The 21,041-nt window shown below is 39.0% G+C and overlaps 1 protein-coding gene across 13 annotated transcripts in view; it reads right to left on the minus strand.

Annotated features, from left to right (window-relative positions):
• The window catches only part of CDC42BPB (CDC42 binding protein kinase beta), a 103,598-nt gene that overhangs the window by 53,443 nt on the left and 29,114 nt on the right, over nt 1–21,041 (minus strand). For all 13 annotated transcript variants that reach the window (XR_008449971.1, XR_008449970.1, XM_054067171.1 and 10 more), the window contains exons 2-4: nt 18,708–18,799; nt 6,701–6,784; nt 3,093–3,188 (exon numbers count right to left, since the gene is read on the minus strand). Coding sequence is in view for 11 of the 13 variants with exons in the window: in XM_054067171.1 (XP_053923146.1) it covers nt 3,093–3,188; nt 6,701–6,784; nt 18,708–18,799 (272 nt within the window). In the remaining 2 variants the exon portion in view is untranslated. The remainder of the gene's footprint in view (nt 1–3,092; nt 3,189–6,700; nt 6,785–18,707; nt 18,800–21,041) is intronic.

The following is a 21,041-nucleotide window of genomic DNA, read 5'->3' on the forward strand; positions in this document are numbered from 1 at the left end:
ATGCTTTTTCCAAATATTCTACTAGCTTTTCGGGATTATGTACTTGTCCTCTACAGTGAAGTTCCAAAACACTGAAGGTGCCCACTCTCCTAGGTGTTAGCCCATGCTGCTCCAAATACCCTGCCACTCAAATCTACCCAGCCTCAGGACAGATCCCTGGGTGTTTTATTTAAGTAGTCGTGTTTGAGGTTTCATTTAGGGTTAAACATTCAAGAGACATATCAATAGCAGCTTTCTGGCTTGAACATCCCAAGGACACTGGAAATTCTCAAGATTTGTTGGAACTAGCCTGAGGAAGAAAGCAGAGGTAAAAGAGCAGGGGAAAGTATCTCCCCTCCATCTTCTCCATAGATTGGATGTGATTATTAACAAATTCTGAGAGATGGCGCCTGATGTACAGACATGACAACAATACAGATACCAGCTGAACCTCATTGCCAGTTATAGGATTGTATTGTAGGTCAATATTACACAAGACAGCAAAATTTTAATCCTTATCCTTCTCCCAGAGGTGATAAAGAGCACTGCAGAGAATACATAGAACATGTATGGATTTACAAAACACAACCATATGAACAATTAATACATCATTGTGATCGGTGACTATTAAACTAATATAATAAACGTGTAACACAGTCTGGTTAGTCCTGTTGTTAACTCAACACTTGGAGCCCCATAATGGGTTCCAGAGAACTGTTGTGGTTTAACCCATCAGCCGGCACAAAGAGCCATGTGGAAGACAGCCAGCAGCAAAAAACCCACATGGCCACTCACTCCTTTCTCCCCATTCCAGGGGAAATGGGAATGGAAATCAAAAAGAAAAAGTAAAACTCATGAGCTGAGATAAAAATAGTTTTAACAGTGCAGCAAAGGTAGAGAAAATACAACAACAATTGTTAGAGTAAAAGAATATACAAAACACGAGTGATACACAATGCAAAGTTGCTCAACAACTGGAGACTGGATGCCCAATTGCTGCCAATCCAGAATTCTGAGTTGTGCATCCACACTGTAGGAAAAAAACCTGTGCTGCAAACCCAAGCCCATGAAACCAACTCAGCTGCACTGAGCCACATCGCCATGCAGACCACCTCCCTTACATACACTGAACGTGATGTTGGTGGCATGGAATATCTCATTCGCCAGTCTGGTCAGCTGCCCTTGCTGTGTCCTTTCCTAGCTTCTTGTGAAAATCAACTCTTTCTCTGGCCAAAATAGGAAATTAACCCCTTCTCAGCCAGAACCAAGATAACGGCTAAAAAGTAAACCAAATCTGCACAGGTTCTGTAACATGGCAGCACTCTCCTGGGATGTGGAAAAACATGGCTATAAACTTCTTCAAGCTGAGCAGAGAATTGGAGCCCTGAACAAGTGAACGACTTAGATGGTATGGAACAGAATCTTCTGTCCAGGTTTTTGTGTGAAAGTCCTTTCCAGATGTGTTTCACTTTTTCTTAATGCATCCCTTACAACAGAGTGACTGAGATGCAGATACACCCCATTTGTGAGCACCAGACATTTACAGGAGACGGATGCTGAGTAACAGACCAAACTGGAAGGAAGCATCTCAGCACACGCAGAGCCAGACCTTAGGCAAGTGGGGAATCAGCTGACTTTGGCTGCCAGGCAGAGTTGTTGCTTTTTTAGATAATGGATCTTAAATTAGATGCTAGATGTCTAAATTCTGCTGTCAAGTGAAATTTCAACATCTAAATGTCTTTGTAAACTTGGGGAAAACAAATGTATTATAACACTATAGGTTGCTTGGAACAGATTTGTATAAAACGCTACTAGCAATACTAGATCCCTCTCTTTACTATTATTAGTGCTGCTTGCTATCTTGAGCAGCTAACTTTTTTTTGTAGGTAGCTTCATTCTTACAAGCCAATTGCAAATATGTTATAGGAATTCTTAGGTTATTTCTATGCAAGTCTGAAGGCTCTTTGGTTCTGAGGGAATTTGAAATTACGAGCTGTCTTCATGACGCAGAGCTACAGACAGCTAAACTTTGACAGGATGAAAATCTGGATCTATCACAAAGCATTCAAGGGAAACAGTCTGTAAATGTCTGCGTAAGATCCCGCTGCTTATTTGTTTACAGTGTGCTTGTTATTCTGAAAATACTTTTAACATGTCAGTAAAAATAATTTGTTTTGTTTTAGAACCTGTAAAGATGTTCAAGTATTTTCTAACTCTTTCATACGCTTAGTTACTGAACTCACTGGCAGCCTTTTATCAATGCATTTTTCTTATTTATAATCATGACTTGCTAGTGTGGTACTTTCTACAAAGGGTTAAGAAGGTGAAAACTTTCAGATTACAACTATGTCAGTTGTTACAGAAATAGCACATTGGCAAACCCAGCCTCAAGGAACCACAGGGAAGCCGTATAGTTCAGTATATTGCAGTGTGTTGGGGCTTTACTGACTTTGTTCCTGACCAGTGCTCTCCTTATTTTTGTGACTGACTAAGGTAAACATAGCTTATATATTACAATTCTAGTAACCCATCAATAAAAACTGTAACAGGAATAATGACTTTCTTTAGAAATGCTTGGTAAAGCCTCTCAAACTACTGAGATGACCTATATGCTGATTTAAAAACACATTTTTATCTAAATACTTTTAAGAAATAGGCTATTTTTTCTGAGGATTAAAAAAAATACCTGTTTCATTGTTTTTTAAAAAATAAAATTTGCAATTACTTCCATTATTTTTTAAACAAGATCTCGCTTCAAAAGTTTAAAGGAAAAAAAAAATTCTTACTTACATGGAGTTAACACCTCTCAAATTATTTACCTGCAATGTTATCCAAAACATTAAACTTAAACATAATATATTTTATGTAAGGATAGATTAGGTAATAATTTAAGGTGCTTAACTAAACCTCTATACATTATAGCAGTACACAACTTTCTCACTCTCCTGGAGTTAGTCACTCCCTTTGAAGTTTTTCTTCAAGGAGAAAACAGGAATGTTGAAACTCTGCTGTGAGGCGTGAGGACTGATTTATTGCACTAATATCGCTAAGTGTACCAAAAATAAAATCCTTTCATAATCTAAAGCTTTTATTTGCTGATGAATCAAACATACCAAATAGTTCTCATCTTGAAAGGCATAGTGCAATGTAGTAATCCACTGACAATCCCCATTCACCAAGACATTTCTCTCCTCTCGGAAGCAAGCTGTCTAAAGGAAAAGAGGGGAAAAAGCCATTGTCAACATCAACAAGCAGTTTTCACAGGAAGAATACATACGGATGTTTTATGGGATTATTTAAAATTACTGAACAGAGGTCTCTATTCATTGGAATTCAGTCTGCACAAGTGACAAGCCAGGGAATCTCCACAGGCTTAAAGCCAGGCATTCAGTCACTCTAATCCTGACTGTGAACTTGGAAAAGGAAAAAAAAAAAACCAAAAACACAACCCAATCATCAACACACCCCCTCAAAAACATCAGAAAGCCCACAAACCAATTCCAGTCAACACTAAATCTCTGTTCCATGATGTATTTGTAAAAGCCTGAAAAACGATAACTTGTCACTGCAATCTGCAGCAGAAAGATAATGGCACTAGGTAAGTAAGTCTGGTTCTTCTGAAAAAGACCTTTGTGGAAAGAGAGTTTCATGTACACTTTTCTTACATCACAGTTCCAGTTCCAGACACTGCCTGCATGCTATATGAAACAAGCAGATTTTACTATTGCTGTCTTATCTTTGTCCAGTGAAATAAATTTTCATTTTCAATAATCTTTTCTCTACTTCAAGCTGTGACATTTCAGAGAAGCAAGCTCTGTGTAACAAGTTTTCTCAGCATCTTTACATAAAACCAACTTTCATAAACTTCAAGCGAGTACTCCTTAATAAAAGCAGTACTAATACAAAAAAGTATTAACATTTTTATTGGATCAAGACCATCAAGATGCAGACTTTGGGACTCTTCCACTACTCTCAGTTCAGAGGGCCTTTATTAGGATATTCAGTAGCTGCAAATTGAAGTGCTTGTATTCTAGATAATAACTAATTTATTTACTTTTTTTGTAAATTAGATAATAACTAATTTATTTTACTTTTTTTGTCAGTGACACTTGTCACTGGAAGACTTGTCCAAATGTCTTCAAAAACATACTACAGAAGGAACATGCCTGGGAAGCCCAAGCCTTACCATACACTGATTGCATCTTATAAAGTTATCTCAATCATTATTCCCTCTAAGGAAGCAGAAGTCAATTTACATTTCTACTAAAGAAGGCCATACTGTGGCCACTTTGCAAAGTTAGTAATTACTGGTGAAGAGATGTAAATTGTAATTAACTGTTAACCGAGAGTGATTTAACAGTTTATGAATACAAGGCCAAAGTATCACTCTACAAAAAGTCTGGCAGCAACTGCAAGTCCATGTAATTCTATCCCTTGCCCTGAGCACCAGAGCACAGCAGTTCTCAGTTCCTCTGGCACCACGATATGAGGAGGCTGCCAACAGAGAAAACTAGTTTGTTTATTTTCAAAGACATCAGTTCCTTGATCCAGCTCACTGTGCAATCTCAAATAGCAAGGGAATGTTATAAACACTTCAAAACCAGTAATGCTGCTGAACACTTTGCATCATGAATTCAAAGTATGAAACTTGCTTTTTCTGCTTAGGGCAGCTTAAAAGGCCTTGAGACATGCCGTGAGAAAGAACGACAAGCTATCTAATCAGCCAGTCAGGACCTATTTGGAACTGTCAACAGCAATACAGCAATATACCAATGACGATGAATTTTGCTGTCAGAACGAAGAACACAAATGGTCCACCTTATGAACATAAATGGCATGCCTATTTTTGCTTGCAACCCATTTACGGATGGTAGCTGATATTCACCAATCTTTCTTGTATTTTCTTCCAACCACATTAGTTTTTTTCTTGCAGCTAATAAACAATGAGGAGCATTTAGATTACTTTTTGCTATGTTTAGTAAGTCATAGAAAATGAACAAACCAGCATAACAGTGCGCCACTTAGACTACTCATACAGTGGTTATTAAAGCATGTGAAGTCTGGTTTTCAGTGGAACTGCCCACTTTAGAGTTTACTGTATCTTTGCAGGCTTCATTTCAAAAACTAACCAAGTTTTACCACATTTGGGAAATTTTAACACCCAGATATTGTATCATCTTCGGTTGCAGGTTATAAAGTCTTCCTTCTCCAGAAAAGCCAAATCAAGCAAGCAAACTGAACAGGAAAAAACAAAGGGGCACAGCAGAGAAGACAGTTCCTTCATTGTCCTTTGTGGATGGGGAAAATAAGGAGTAAGAGAACTTAGCTGGACTATAATTTGTCCTAAGTGTGTTTTGGGAAAACTGAGAGGGTAAGAGGAGTTACTTGCTAAAGTCTGAAGACAATTTTTAAGTAGCCGCCTTCTCAGGACATCTCTACATGCAAACGTTCCAGATATTTAGGTAGGCCAATTAATTAGGTCATTTTAAAAATGATTGAAGAAAGCCAGCATAGCTGTACTTCCATTAGAGTTCGGGAGGCCCCCTAAAAGCATTTGGGTTTGAAACAACTCTGTATAGACCAGAGAATTAATCCATCTGAAACCTGTGTAGAAATTTCCCCAGTACAGGGGAAGGCTTAAAGCAGAACTGCTGATGCAGCACAGCCAAGAATGCGAGCTCTTCTGACAACTCAAAAAAAAGAGTTGAGCAGCAGTGGTTGCCACCGCTTGGAACAAGCACGGATCAATACGGACCAAGCGTGACTGCATCAGGCAATGGCAGTAGTGAAGAGGGGCGTAACAAGAGGGAGAAGATTTATTCACAGGAAAAGAGTTGGCACTGACTTACTGAAAGGAAGGGAGGGACTAGAGAGGGTAGGCTCGGGGAGGTGGTGTCAGGAAGGACAGAAGAATAGGACATGGAAGGGTCACACCAGGCTCAGTCCTCAGCAAGCAGCTAGCCTTCACCCCTTAACACAGCTGCTGCAGGTATTGATGCACTACATATATTTTCCCCTTATGTATTTTGCCTGCTGACTTATGTAACACTACATTTGCCATAAGGTTTTCCTCTACCGTGCAACAGTAGCATCCTAGGAACACACCATTTCCCACAGCATATTTATTCTCAGTAGTTCTTTTCCTAATCTGTGAAGTACCCATCCATATTTACATAATTTGTTGTGACAACATATGTCTCCTTTCATTACAAATACCCTTCTTAAATAGATTTACCTTCTTAACACGTTTTGTTTTACAATCCGATATATCATTCCAAAATATTTAGTTATAGTTTCACCAGTTACATAAATTCTGTCACAAACAGTACGATGCAAAGCTCCTTAATGTATGCTTTCTGAATGCAAGAGAAAAAAGACCTTTTCATAATGTTTTGTATATAGCTGTGAATGTCATAGTAGCACCAATCTCAGCTTTCATGTAGTCTTTAAGTTGTCTTCATTGTAAACAAAAATCTGGCCAATTCAGGGTAAGAACTAGGGCAGACTGTCTGGTAAATGAAGACACAGTAATGCTGAGAACAACAGATGCCTGGAAGGGACTGTCAGACTCGACTGCATTAAAACAGTTTAAGAGAAAAAGAAAAAAAGATTGAAGCTCCTACGCTTATGAAATAATTCTTCCTAATCTGGAAGAGTGTCAATGTAATTTTCCTAATGTAATTTAAAAAATTCTCTGCATTAAAAGAACTGTATTACTTACCTCTGCCCTTTTAAGCATTTCCCACTTATTTAGAATTTTCATTGCATAAATGCGCTCTGTACACTTCATTTTAACAACCGCAACCTGAAATAATAAGGTATCTTTATTTAACAAATGTATAGTCAGAGAAATACAATATTTAAATAGCTTAATATACACAACAAAAGCATGATCAAAGAAATACAATTTTCAAACAGCTTATGTTCACAAATCAATAAAATAAGTTCCTAAGGAGTCACCAGTGATCAACGCACACATTGATGAACTACAGCATGAGTTTTTGCTCGTTCTATATTCCTCCTACACCACTACTATATGCTTGATGCACAGCACACCATGTATGGTCAAGTGCTCCTGATCAAGTACATGGGGGATGATCCAGAAGGAACATGAAGCCTTTTATGTGAAGATGGGCAATGAAGCTGCACTGTTTGCCAAGAACAAGCGATGCTTGCATGAGTGCCTTCAGCCAATGAGGCAACATTTAAAAGGGCAGCCTGAGAAAACAAGAAAGGCTGCTGTCAATGGTTAAAAGCTACATTTGACTAATTTGTTTTCACATTTAAGGTTTACATTTAAGGTTTAAGAAACTTGAAAAATTTGCAAATTAACATGCTTTTGTGTACTTTATGCAGATATTTAAAAGAAAAAACAGTATTCATTTACTTATTCATCATTACGCTTGAAGCATTTTACTATGCAGTCTGTGCATTAGACTTGCCTAGACTATTATGAACAGTAGCTGTGCGCATAGCTGTACAGTGGAAGAAAAAAACGGAATAAAACAAAAATTTCAAGGCTTAGGAATGCAAAAACTTTATTTTGACCTAGACTTGTATTCTCCAAGAACAAAAATAATTCTCATAGTAAAGTCATTATTTCCACAAAACTCTTCCAGCTGGTAAAAGAAAAGCAGGCATCATGACCAACACAGCAACATCTTCACAGGACTACACATGGACTGCTTGAGTATTTCTGCTGCTTCTCAGCTTGTCTCTATTTCAGAAGCAGAAAATCAACCAGCAGTCATTGCTTCCAACAGAGCTCTGAATAGCAGTAGGAAAGGTAACAGGAATCACATTAGATCATCTCTTCCGTTGCTTAAAAACTCTTACCTATACAGAATTTGGGAGCTACAGCAGCTCTAAGAAAATGCTGACTATAAAACAAAGTTGTAACAGTGCGTCAAGCAGCATAACATTATACAAAATCAGAATTACTGAGGAGGGAAGAGGGAAATATAGGCTCTCCTGCACCCTACCAGTAAAGAAGCTCCCAGTGAGAAACAGGGGGACAACTGCTCCTCCAGTAACACAAAAACATGATCTTCACACTTAGACACCTCACTTTGCACATGAATACCTAAGCCGCCCATCTCTCAGTGTGTGAAGCTCCATTCAACAGGTCACATAATAGATGAGTGATGCCTAGTACATATACACCTGCACCAGAACCTTGTAACAGAAATATATCTTAGAAAAGGACTAGTAGGTCTCCATCACAGGAAAGGCATGGGGAAGTGGCCCTAAATGCAGCTGGGAAAGATCACAGCACAAAGAAGGTTCTGTAAGCTACGCAGAGCATTCACAGCTGCATTACATCCCAGTGTCTCCTGGACTACAAACACCTCCTGCAGACACTGCTCATGCTGTGGAAGAACTTCTCATCTCGATATTTGGGGTTCTCTGGGGAATATGAAACTATTCAACAGAAAAATGGCCTACAACACTTATCTTTGTTCCTATCCTCCTCAAAGCCTTACAATTAAAAGCCATTGTAACAAACCTCTCTGCACACACTTAACTGAATTATTTGCCTGAAATACCTGTCTCCACTGAAGGGATAGATCAAACTGAGCATGATTACCTGTTGCAGGTGAACAAAAACCCTGTGGCAGAAGCAATTTTCAAGCCTAGCTCTGCCCTGAAGTAGCAACATTCAGCTTTTATTACAACACTGCACTAGAACTGCTCAGTCACCCAAACACCTGTAGTGCACAAACCAGAACCCAGCTATACAACTACCACGCTCCATCTATGGCCATCAGCGTCTGAAAGCACTGCAGGATGGTGGAAGTTTGAAGCGTTCTCAGCTGCTGAGGAGCGACATGAGCCTGGCATTGCAGAAGACAGGCACAGCTAAGCTCTACAAACGTTAGAACAATGTAGTAAATGAGAACAGGCCTGAAAAGAGAAAAGGAAATTGAATCTGTAGGAGCTATTAAGCAATTCCCCAGTTGCTAACTATACTGCTGCTATAAGGACTGCTTAAAGAAAAGCCCAATTTAAACTTTCTAGAGGAAGATAATTGTCTTCTGTGGAAGAAAAAGGTACAATTAATAAAAGGAAAGTTGACTCATTTTCATACTAAGTGGTTACCAAATTATGGCACAAGTAAACACACTGCTGCTTTAATTGTATGGACAACAGTGGGACAGCTTCTTGTGTCAGCAGAAAAAGCCACATAACCATAGATCAAAATGGGTAACTCCCCATGAATTTAATCTCTGAAAAGAAACTTGACAGGTGCAGAAGGTGTCTCAGAATTAAAGGACCCTTGGCCTGACTAGATCTGACTCTTACTTATTTTCTAATCATTAGGATTAATTTTTTTTAGGAAAACAAACAAATAGAAATGCAAAAACCAAACCTCATTGATGTCTGAACTGAACCAGAGAAGCACAAACTAAATTATGCTTCAATAAACTCAGTACTATTATAAGCAAGAATGTGGTCACAGTATTGTAAAAATAAAAAAAACCAAACAAACCCCACACCCTTTGTTCTATAAAACACCTCAGCATTTCCTTGAGTTATCTTTCTTGAACTTTCTTCATCAGGTGGTAGCACTTCCAAGTTTATGCTTATCATATAATGCTTTGGCTTCTTCTGAGATGCTGCAGTATAGTTGTTTTTTTTCTAATTTGTATTAATTCCTCTTTCTTTGGCATACCTCAAATTCAATTACAATAACCACACTGATCACTTTTTGAGATCAAACAAATTCCTTTTACTGTAATTTTGCTAACCATGCAAGATATCAAGGTTTAAGTATGATGGCTCCTATAGTACATACCAATTCACCACATCTACTAATGTAAGAAAAAAATACTTAACTGGTGTTCAGAGATATTTCAAAGGAGGAAGAATTGTATACTGCTGCAAAAAAAAAAAAAAGCATTGCCACTACCTTCAAAGTTTGAAAGTCTACTTGCCAAACAAGCGTTCACATTATACACAGTCTGTAAAAGACCAGGATTTACTTTTTTTGCTCACTCTTCATTCCAAGCCATCACAACTTACACTGTAATAGATTTAAAATAAAATAAAAAAAAAAGTATACCAAGGGTAATGAAAGGGGGAGAAAAGGCAAAAGCAGAGGTATAAAATAGCTTCTGAAGATTTAGTAACCTAAAACATGCCAGGCCTGGAACATGTTACAGCTATGATAGGCATACAAGACTATGAATGTGACAAAAAAGATGAACAGAGATAACAATTGCTTGCTGTTTCTCATAACACAGAAACTGAAAAGCATCCAATGAAATAAAAAGGTAGCAAGATTAAGGAAGCATTACTGTTATGCAAGTGTTTTGGAACTCAGCCACAGACTACTGTGGACACCTAAGTATTCAGAAAGTGTTTAAGTACATGCTTAATACCTGAGTAGCACACAGAGCAGAAGTCTCAGAGACTACTGACCACTGAGTCACAAGTGTGGTTAGGGAGTCCCTGAACCCTCAGTCCCTGGAAGGTGGGAGGCTTCAGCTGTGCTCTGGACTTTGACTTTACCTACATATCTCCAAGCCAGCCAAAGGGATGGGATCTGTGCTAACTAATCCATACAACTTTGACCCAGCACTTTAATACCTCTGCCAAAGTAAGAAAATTAAAGCTTGTCCAACTTACATCTCATTACACTAGGTTGGAATGGAGAATCAGGGGTTCTGAATACTCAGAGCAGTTTGATAGAGATTTAGGTGATTCTGTTTTACCAAGGAAGTCTTAAACACCGAAAAAGAAAAGCTCTCCATGCCGTGGTTCTCCTGCCACCCAGTCCTACTTCCATGCAAACCCGTTTGGGTCTAAGCTGCCACCAGCTGATTTGATCACTGTCGCTGTGACCCGTCATGCTTAAAATTCACAGCAACAAGGACACTGCAGTAAAGATCAAGTATGTTTCTGCAAGGACCTCGGAAAGCCTAATGAATCCTAATGAATCCACTTCAGCCAACTTCAGACATATTTATGTCAAAAAAAGTATTAGTACTGGGCCTAAAGCATAACTAAGAGCCAGCCGTGGTGCCTACATGCCACAACACCCCATCATACTTGTATTACTTCTGCCATCAATTTTATTCCTGGACTTTTTTTGCCTCAAAGCTTTGCTTCACTTGTACTGCAATAAAATAAAAAAAGAATCCATACAGCTACAAATATTTTCAGACTTCACCAACAGCTAATATGTTGTTTCTTGAATTGTTTTACAGAAGTACTTCACTGCATTTTGATCTTCAAAACCCACTTGATATTGACGTTTAGGGCTACAATCTGCAAAGCCATCCTAGGTCAAGTTCCACCTCTCCTCATGCCCTGACAAAACCTACAAGGCAGGAATCTGAACCAATCAGCCTCCACAAACAAAGAACTTCCCACCACTGTACTTTGCCCTTTCAGTGACAAGATCAGCATTAGGAAGCAGCATCAAGTTACACTTTACATGAAAGAAATTTTTTAAGTATGCTGTAAGAAAGTGCAGAAATCATTTCAATGCAGGACTGGTTTCCAGAAAACAAAGACAGTTAACAAGAAGACTTAGTGGGAACCATGCTGGCATTCATTTCAAAGCAAAGATAAAAAAGCTAACCAGGACAGTATTCATGCTCATGGCATGTTAAACTTTGAGGTAAAACTTATACTCGAGGACTAAAGGAATAAGGTGAAATTCAAATGCAACAAGTTCTTAGTTGAAAAGAAGAGGAAGACAGACACATAGGTGATAATCCTCGTGCAATCAGCTCACAAGGGCAGGTAGTTAAAAAAAACATGACTAGGTGTGTATCTAGACTACACTAAGGATGGGTAAACAGTACTGCCTTGTAGAAATACAAACTCCAGATACAGCCACACCCCAGAGGAATAAACTTTATCTGGAGCAGCTGTGAAGAAGGACAATTGAGATAATCAAGGAACTAAAAAGCCTCTCATACTTCTGTGGGAATGGAAAAAGCTTTATTCGTTTTTTTAAAAAAAGGTCAAAAAGTGGCTATGATTGCTACCTACAATAAAATTGGAAGGAAGGGAAAGAAGGACATCAGTAATACTGATGACAAAAGATGAAAGATCTGCTTAAGCTAATGGACAATAAAATTACATGGATGAAAGTGTAAAATTACCATGAATTAACCTTTGGCAGGAACCTGGAATGACTTTAGACATTTGAGCAGAGATTTTAGACAAGCCTTTCAACTGGGAGAAGAGACAAAATGTCATTTCAGATGTAAACAATTTATCCATAATGTCTTATTACCAGATTCATAATTGAATGTTACCGTCATTTCCCTCAGTTAAAGCTTGTATATGCCACTTCTACTCTACTATTTCTGTCTCATGCTACTGATACCTCGGACACCAGCTATGGAAGAAAACACTGCAGTTTTATCCTCCTGATGCTCTTGGATATGAAAAGTCTTTGATATATTGCTCATTAGGTAACAGTTTTAATACTGCATATTGAAGAAAAACTGGTCTGGACTGCTCTTTCAGGTTTTTTTTAATGTCTTTTACATTCAAAATGAGCAACGAGAGTGTCTTTTGGTAGGGTGCCTATGCCACAGTGTGTACTTCCAAAGCAGAGCCTTTTTCTTCTTTTCCTTTTTAAACACACGGTGTGCATCTTCACACTGTGCAAATAAGAAATCACAACACCAGCCAGAAAGCTTCTGCAAAAGAACAAAGGCCCCCGAATAACACCTAAGCTCTCCCTCAGCAATCGCTGGCGGGGGGGGGGGGGGGGGGGGGGGGGGGGGGGGGGGGGGGGCGGGTTGCAGAAACAAATGGCTGGTCTCACAGCAGCGCTACTGTGAACTGTGTCTCTCTAGCTCCCTGCAACCTGCCTGTCACCATAGTAACTTGGTGCTGCCATACAAACAGACACGGAGCTGGGGAGGACTAAGATAGCAACCAGCTCTTTTGAAGCATTTTGAAAACAAAGCAGCTTCTTCCATTTCCCCAGCAGTTAATATCTTGCTTTGATATCTATTTTTGCGAAGAGCATACTATAGAAAAGCAAAGCTAATTAAATATTTCTTCTGCATCATATTCTGAATGCTTTGACTCTGTGAATAGCTGGATGAAGTGTCACATGTGTGCCATTACTTACAAATTCTGTTGATCTGACATGTAGGAAGGTACAGTCCCTGCTGGGGACCTAATATCAATCACCAAAGCTTCTCTGAATAGGTAAGACAGCCTTAATTGCAGTCTGTATGGTCACTGTGCCCCAGGTTAATTTCTAGAAGTACATAAAAACATTACACGTGGTACCCTACAGCTCTGGTTACAAGGTGGAAAAGGCACAAACAGCTCTGCACCTCACTGCCAAGCGTGCCTGTCCTCAAGGAAGCTTAGGTTTTGCATATTCACTTTTGAGTCTCACTGCACCCTTATGCAAGTATCTCTCTCCTTAGGAACCACATAATTTATCAGAAAGTTGTGGTACACGGGGGATCAGTCTTGTTCTCTCAATCATTATTTATTTTCTTCTGGAAATACATTTCTACATCTGTTGATTCCCACCAAGGCTCTGACTAAGCATCCTGAATCAAGGTGACACGTACTGTTACTAAACGCTACACAAACTAAGTCTGTACACAACACCATTCATATGAAAAGGTATTTCTAACCCATCCAGAACAGTAATACTTAGGTGGGGCACATTAAGAGTTTTAGTTATTTTTGTACTAAGCAAGACCAAGCAGTTCCACCCTTCCGCTGGAAACACAGTAAGCGTTGCTCATTCAATAAATCCTTGCTAACAAACAAGGGAAGGAAAACAATTGTTTCAACCCACGCTACCAAATTTCCAGAAGGTGTCAGCCATGTTATACAATCCAAGTTCTCAAGCAAGGTACATCTTGACGTTGTTCTTCCTTCAACAATGGCTTTTCATTGAAATTCATCAATCTACAGCACTATGCTTAAAGGGTCTTTCCTACAAGATTGGGAAAAGTGATCTTAAAGACTTACAAGTACGTTACTAAGAAGTCAGACGAAGTCTGCAAAGGAGCAAGCGCAAGTATTTAGAACCAGACAGTCCCAACACACAGGATCCTTCCTCCCTCCTATCCCTCTCACCACACTATATTCCCAGTTCCCTTGGCATGCAGGGCCAAACACCAAGCACATAGAAAGCACTTCTTCAGCTAGCATAAGTTTCTCAGGTAAGCACAATCCCATCAAGCACAGGTTCTCAGGACATAATTTTATTTCAAATAATGGTCCACAGCATTTCTGGACAGAAGGAGTAGTCAGGCACATGCAGACTTCAAGCCACAGGTAGGTTTGGTGTCTTTGTTTTAGTGTGATTTTTTTAAAGGTCTAGAAGCTGAAGAAGTTTTCCATTCTGTGCTCAAGTTCTTCAAATCTTCTCCTAAGGAATGTGTATTTTCTCTAGTTAACAAAAACTTCACCCTCTACAACATACGCATTCTTGTATATAGACTTCTACATTAATGTTATTACTAGAAACCAGAAGTAAGTTTACTGAAAAGCATTTTAGTTCTGATATTGTTCTAGGGTGAATTTTAAGCTATTATTATTATGGAGGCTGCCTCTCTGCACATTAGCTATCTGCCTATATCACAGAATAACAGAACAGTTGGGGACCTGTTCAGTTGTGGACAGATGAAAGGATCTCTGGAGATCATCCAGTCCGAGCCCTGTGCTAAGGCAGGTTCACCTACAGCAGGCTGCAGAGGAATGTGTTCAGGTGGGTTTTGAGTATCTCCAGAGAAGGAGGATCCACAACCTCTTTGGGTAGCCTGTTTCAGTGCTCCATCACCCTCACAGTAAAGATGTTTTTGATCCACAAAACAGAAAGACAAAGTAACATCAGGGCATTTATGAAAATATTCCATCCAGATGAGTATACACCCAGGCAAACACACCCTATGAGATGGGGAAAAGCCATGTGTAGTTTATTCTTCTTACAGCAAGCATTTCAAATTATACACTACTTAAGCTGTCATGCACTCAAAGAACATTTTGAACTTTTCTTCCTAACTATGAAACTTCTGAAAAAAATAATGTTCTCAAGCCAGTGACTCCAGGAGTCAGGGCCTTAAATGTTGCTGTAAAGGACATTCAGACATGTAGTTTATTACCCTGCACGCAAAGCAGCTGGCTTAGTTTATGAGAAAAGGAAAACTGCGTGTTTTGGCAGGTGGCTAGAGAAGAAATCTCGAGGTTCTGAGCTAGGCTATTTCTGTCTTCCCAGAGAAGAACTTTAGGAAATATTTTTTCTCTTGTCTTCTCAAATCTCCCATGCTCTAAGAACTTTCACTCAGGTGGGTTTGGATTACCAGTTGGATTTCCTGATGTTGCTGGAAAAGTGTAAAGAATCAGGCCGAGTTCTGCTGGTTTGAAAACGAGAAAAAGAAAAAGGCACTGACATGCCATTACAGATATCTACTGGTAATTGTATCAATCTGCCCTAAATTAAATACTGATTTTGCAGTTGTGTTCACAGGGACAATCTCCCATGCGGGCTCAATCCTTCCTCTTGTCAAAGATCCTGTTCCCTTGTCTTACATGCTGTGTGGCAAAAATTTACCACTGATCCCAACTAATAACTAATATCATGCCTTTATTTTGTTTAAGCTGTCTTTCTTGAAAGCTACCGATTCATGCAAAAGTTCTTTGGGAAGACTAAAGCCCCTGGCATGCTCCAAAAAGTCCAAGATAGCTAAACTGAGAAGAATGTAATGTAGTTCTTACCCTTTTTCAAGTCTAGTTTGTTGAGAAATAAACTAGATTTTCTTATTTCGACCTTTATATAATTACTTTTTTATAATGCCTATATTTGGCAGTTAGACTAGCGTAGTATGCACAGTGGTCAAAGGATTCATTCATAAGCAAAAAGCCTAAAATAGTCTCTGGCAAGTGGGATTAAAGTATAATGAACTTAAAATCATTGATTCCTGCATCAATTAAACTGATCAAAGAGTTTCAAGCTGCTACAACCAGAAACTAAAAGTTTTATAATTAAAATATGAACAAGACAATGCAACATTAACAAGTAACTAACACCATGACTTTGTGAGCAATCATAGCTCCGAATGATGAAATTAAGATACTTCTTATTTCACTTCTGTGAAATTTAATTTCCACTAAGGTGGATGGGATGTATGAATTGCTTTCATTAAGTTTGATCCTTTTCCAAATGAAAGACTATTAGAGACTTTTGTTGATTCAGGCACTCCAAACTACTAACATATTTCCACCCAGAACTTATATCTTTAATACACCTTAAGACTCTTAATTAAAAGCTAAGAAAGGTCATCCTAACCCCCCTAACAAGTATAAACTGAAGTCTCGTGAAGTTTATATAAATACTTATCTGCTGTCTTGCTGCGATTTCCAGTTGGTCAATTCCTTAAATGGAGAAGAGCATCTCTTTGAAAAATAACAGAGCAAGTACTATGGAAAACAGCCCTTCCATAATATTACACTGTGTGAAGGCATTCTCAACACTGTCTCCATATGCAAGTCTCTATAAAGGATTCCCTTTGACCTGAAATAATTTTAATAGCTATAGCATTCACAAATCTAGTTCTGAAAAAATCCAGAAACCATTTCTAATCCCACCATAAGACAAACTGCCAAAACACTAATCTGAAATTCTTTAGATATCAGTGGTCAGAGGCACTATAGCAAATAGTTTGGCACAGAAAGACCAGACCAACAGATGAAAGTAGCCTGTGTTGAGTCTGCCCATCTATACCGTATGTAGTTCAGGAATTTTGTTTCAGACCGTATCTAAGCTGGTCTCCTGGATCATACATGTTTTGAAGCGGTGACAAAAGTCAAACCCAGTGATTGATTCTTATGTACTCTTTGGGGCCAGAAGAACATTTGGTGTGCACCTGGAATGGAGGTTCTGGTTTAGTTTCCTCAAAAAATAAAATAAAATAAAAAATGAGATCAAGCACAGCAAAATCAGTCCGCAGTAAGTGAGGGTACTTTTTTCAGAACTGCGCCACTGCTTTGAATCAAAGCCCTAATGGAGAGGTAGACAGTCACCTACTACTGTCTTGATTCCCTAGCCCCTTTTATCTACTCATAAACCTCTCTGCTTAGAACTTTTTTTAGACTTAATTTGTAGATTTCGCCCCTCCCTTAGAATTATCAAATTCTTTTCCATTTCTGCTTTTTCCTGCCAAACTCCTTGCAGTAACTTCTCTCTTCAAAAGTCATGTTCAAAAAATACACTAAAACCACTCAAGTTAAACAAACAATTGATTATCAATAATTTCTACTATCCTAAGGAAACACGTCTTTTTTTTTTGTAACAAATGTTGCAACTCAAGCTCAACATCCACTAGAAAGTGGACAGGCCAAGAAGTTAACATTTATCTGGACATTTTACTTCAAATGCTCAACTTACTTCAGCAACTACACATGACCTACACGGTACATCATCACATTGTTTGATGATGGTATCAATGAAGAGATGTTCTTGAAACACTAATTTCCGTCTTGGGTGTCCACTTTCCTCAAAGACACTTAAGTGAAGTATCTCAAAATTACATGGACATGAAGCTATTACTTCACCCACTACCAAGTGTGTATGCACACAGAAACCTCATTGCTTTCTGCACCTAGGTCGAGTGAGGGTTCTGACATTTTTCAAGCTTAATTTCTGGTCTGCCTGTGATACCTCTGTCCCAAAATCAAACCTATGGCAAAAGAGTTCAAAGTGCCCAGGGCACACCATGCTTGGAAGGACAGCCCTGCATGGCACACAGTCCAGCCCTCAGTGGAGACAAGAAATGAAGACAAGGAAGCCCATCCTTAGTCACAGCCAGCAGAAGTTGTAACCAAGCGTTAACAGGATGAAAAGAGCCGCTAATGGCTGTCATTACATTGTACTTTAGTGTGGTGCTACTTAAAAGAAGCTTCCGGCAAGAAATCTAAGGCTTGTTCACTTCTAGAAATTCTCTAGTTAACATCCTCTTTTGCTGACCCCTATGCCTTCAGTTACCCCTACTTAAACGCTGTAAAGGTTGTCTTTGAGGTTCTCTAAAAGTTTCAGGTATCCTATGCCTACTGAAGGCGACCCGCTCATGTACGCTTTTGCTAGCAGCAAGCTCTATCAGACTGATGAGAATTTCATCAAGCATATTAAGAAGCAAAGCTTCAAGTCCAGGGTCCTGGGACTAGCGAGTCCTCAAAACACAAGGCGTTCCTATCATCCCAGCATGATTCAACTTGCTGTCCAAAAAAACAGATCCAGCAGCCTTTGATCTTCAAAGATGACAGGGAACAGCCTTTGAGGCAGCCAAATGCGTCTTTCTGCATTACCAGATTGCTACAGAGACAGGCAGATGGGTGGAGCAGCCTCCGCGTCCCTACCGTAGAAGCAGCCCAGCTCTGTCTTAAATTATAGCAGCAGAGAAGAGCACATATGGCAAGTGGGAGAAAAGATCTCAAATTCAGCTGTGCAGCTGCTCGGTGGGACCACCCTGTTCATATACACATTGAAGGGACACTTGTTTTGCTACACCAAGGCCAGAATGAGGGGGTCACAGAAACGGCAAAACTGGACATTAAACACCCTGCCTCAAAAGGACCTTTTGCTAGTACCTTGCTACAGCCACATTTCAAAGTATTTTAACACATCTGGGTGAATCTTGTCTTTAGGGGAAGCACAGATCAACTGTAGCAAGAAATCAGATGCACAAATGATTAAAGTTACATTATTACAATCGAGAGTCAAAATCTCTTACCTCGCCAAATGCACCTCTTCCAATCACTTTTATAATTTCAAAATCATCTCGATGGAGTTGCATTTCCTTCACCAATTTTGTAAATGGCCTTGCTGTTTAAGGAAAAAAAGAAAAAAATTCAATTATTTAGAGAAATACCGCAAGCCGAAATAAACCATAAACCACAGATCAAAAACACTCATTGCATACCAAGTGCAGCGGTTTTTCAACTACTACTACAAGTATAAAAGGAAAAAATATTACACTATTTAATTATTAGATTATTTAAAACAAAAAAAGTACAATCTATGATCAGTACTGCCTTGCTGCCAGTGAGTAACCAGTAAAGCAGCCCTTCGTAAGGTTTTTTTCCCCTCCTTTCTTCAGGGTTTTGTGAATCAGTGGAGGACCAGGTGAAAGGGAGAGAGACAGTTCATTACGGGACCCAGAGAAAATCTGTCCTGTCCTTCAGACACTAAAATAATTATTTTCTTAAGCAGAGTTCAGCTTTACTTTTTATTATTTCAGGTAGTACCAGCTAAAGCTTTAACAACCCACTCTCAAGAGATAGCTGTCTCCACTCAATACCAATGAAACGGTTTTCTACAAGATCCAAGTCTAATTTAAGGCTTTTACTTTAAACTATCTTTTCTGTTTAGCAACATTTACCAGATCAGACCAAGTATTTAAGGGCTGCAGCCTAAAAGATGTCCAGCAGTTAACTAACCTACGCTTATTTTGTTTTGCTGGTCCCGCTCGACACAGAACATTTCTCAAAAATATCTGGTTGATGAATTCCTCTATACCTGCAGTTCCCATCAATTCTCTCCTCTCTAGTTCCCAGAATGTTTTGTTGATTTCTAGCATATCACAGGATAAGGATTACTATTTAGATACATTAGTTACAATTCACTGCTCTGATTACTAAGACTGAATCAATAAGGAAAAACAGTGGTACAACCTAAACTGCACTAGAGCAAACATGGTGTCTACAAAGAAGCAGCTTACACTTCTAACTAAGCACAAAAAAGACTGCTCTTAGCCTCATCACAAACACTGTTAAACTAAAAAACCTGATTTTTAAAACACATGTATTTTCTCATTTGTAACTGAACAAAACATCACAGAACTACTATTCATAATTCAGCCCAGACACTCATTTTACCCCATCTCATATCATGATTAAGCTAATGAGCTATAAGCCAAACCAAATACCCGCAAGAGGGGTCACTGCCTTGATGATGCATTTCAGATGCTAACGCAAAAAACCTCCAAACCTTACAAACACACAGACGATACAGAATTCTGAACTGGTGATTACAGATGGCAGCAGAAGTCTAAAAGCCTGGAAACCTCTCAGCAAAAACTCATATAACAGCTAATAAAATTAAGAAATAGCTGTACTAAAGATCAGCTATGCTGCTGCTCTGTACTTGGGAGAGGTGTTATTGAAAAGGTTTCCTCCGTAAGTAATATCCCTTTCATTGGATGTTTCTTGTCTCTCCAAAGTATGAAATTTAAGAATGAGACTCCAAAACACTTTTCTGCTTGATTCCCAGCTTCAGCAGGACAGAAATACCTTCCACTGTCTCCCCTACCATAAGGCTATTGAGTCTATCATCCCAAAGCCCCAAACTGTTTCTAACAAACTTATCCAGTAACACCAACTCAAACCAGTTACAGACCTGTATCAGTCTGATTAGACATCTATACAGGTAAATAGCGCTGTTGATGGTTGTGATAAGTAGAAATTATTTTACAAGTCCACGCCTCTTTCCTTTCCCATCATATCGAGGCAGATTGAGGAAACGTAACTACATTTCTTATGTAACTACATAAGAAATACATGTGAAAGCTCCATTATCAAGTTATAGATTGCTACTACAGCATGCAGGTCATTAGATGACTTTTGCAGAATATCAGCTTCGATTATTAAAACACAAGGGGAGGGTAAATGAAATCCAGTAATTTTAATTCTGAGGGATAATTACCCAAAAACGAGGCTTCTTTTTTTTCTTTAAAGGAATAACCAATTTTAGCAATAATGCTAGCCAGCAAACAGAATACCATCATGGTTTCAGCTAGGATATAGTTCTGCCGAGTAGCTGGTAAATTGTTGTGGTATGCATCTAGAATGACAGTAATTTTGATAAGACACTGACATTTTAGTTTTCGCTAAGTAGTCAAATTCTCACACTGGCCCGCCAAGAAGCAGCACAAGACGCTGGGAGGGGACACTGCCAGGATAGCTGACCTGAACTGGACAAAGGGATTCCATACCATATGATGTCATGCTCAGTGAGGGAAGCTAGCCAGGAGAACTGCAGCTTTGGAATTAGTCAGATACTGGTCAGC

The sequence above is a fragment of the Cuculus canorus genome, chromosome 5 (assembly GCF_017976375.1).
Source record: "Cuculus canorus isolate bCucCan1 chromosome 5, bCucCan1.pri, whole genome shotgun sequence".
NCBI lineage: Eukaryota > Metazoa > Chordata > Aves > Cuculiformes > Cuculidae > Cuculus > Cuculus canorus.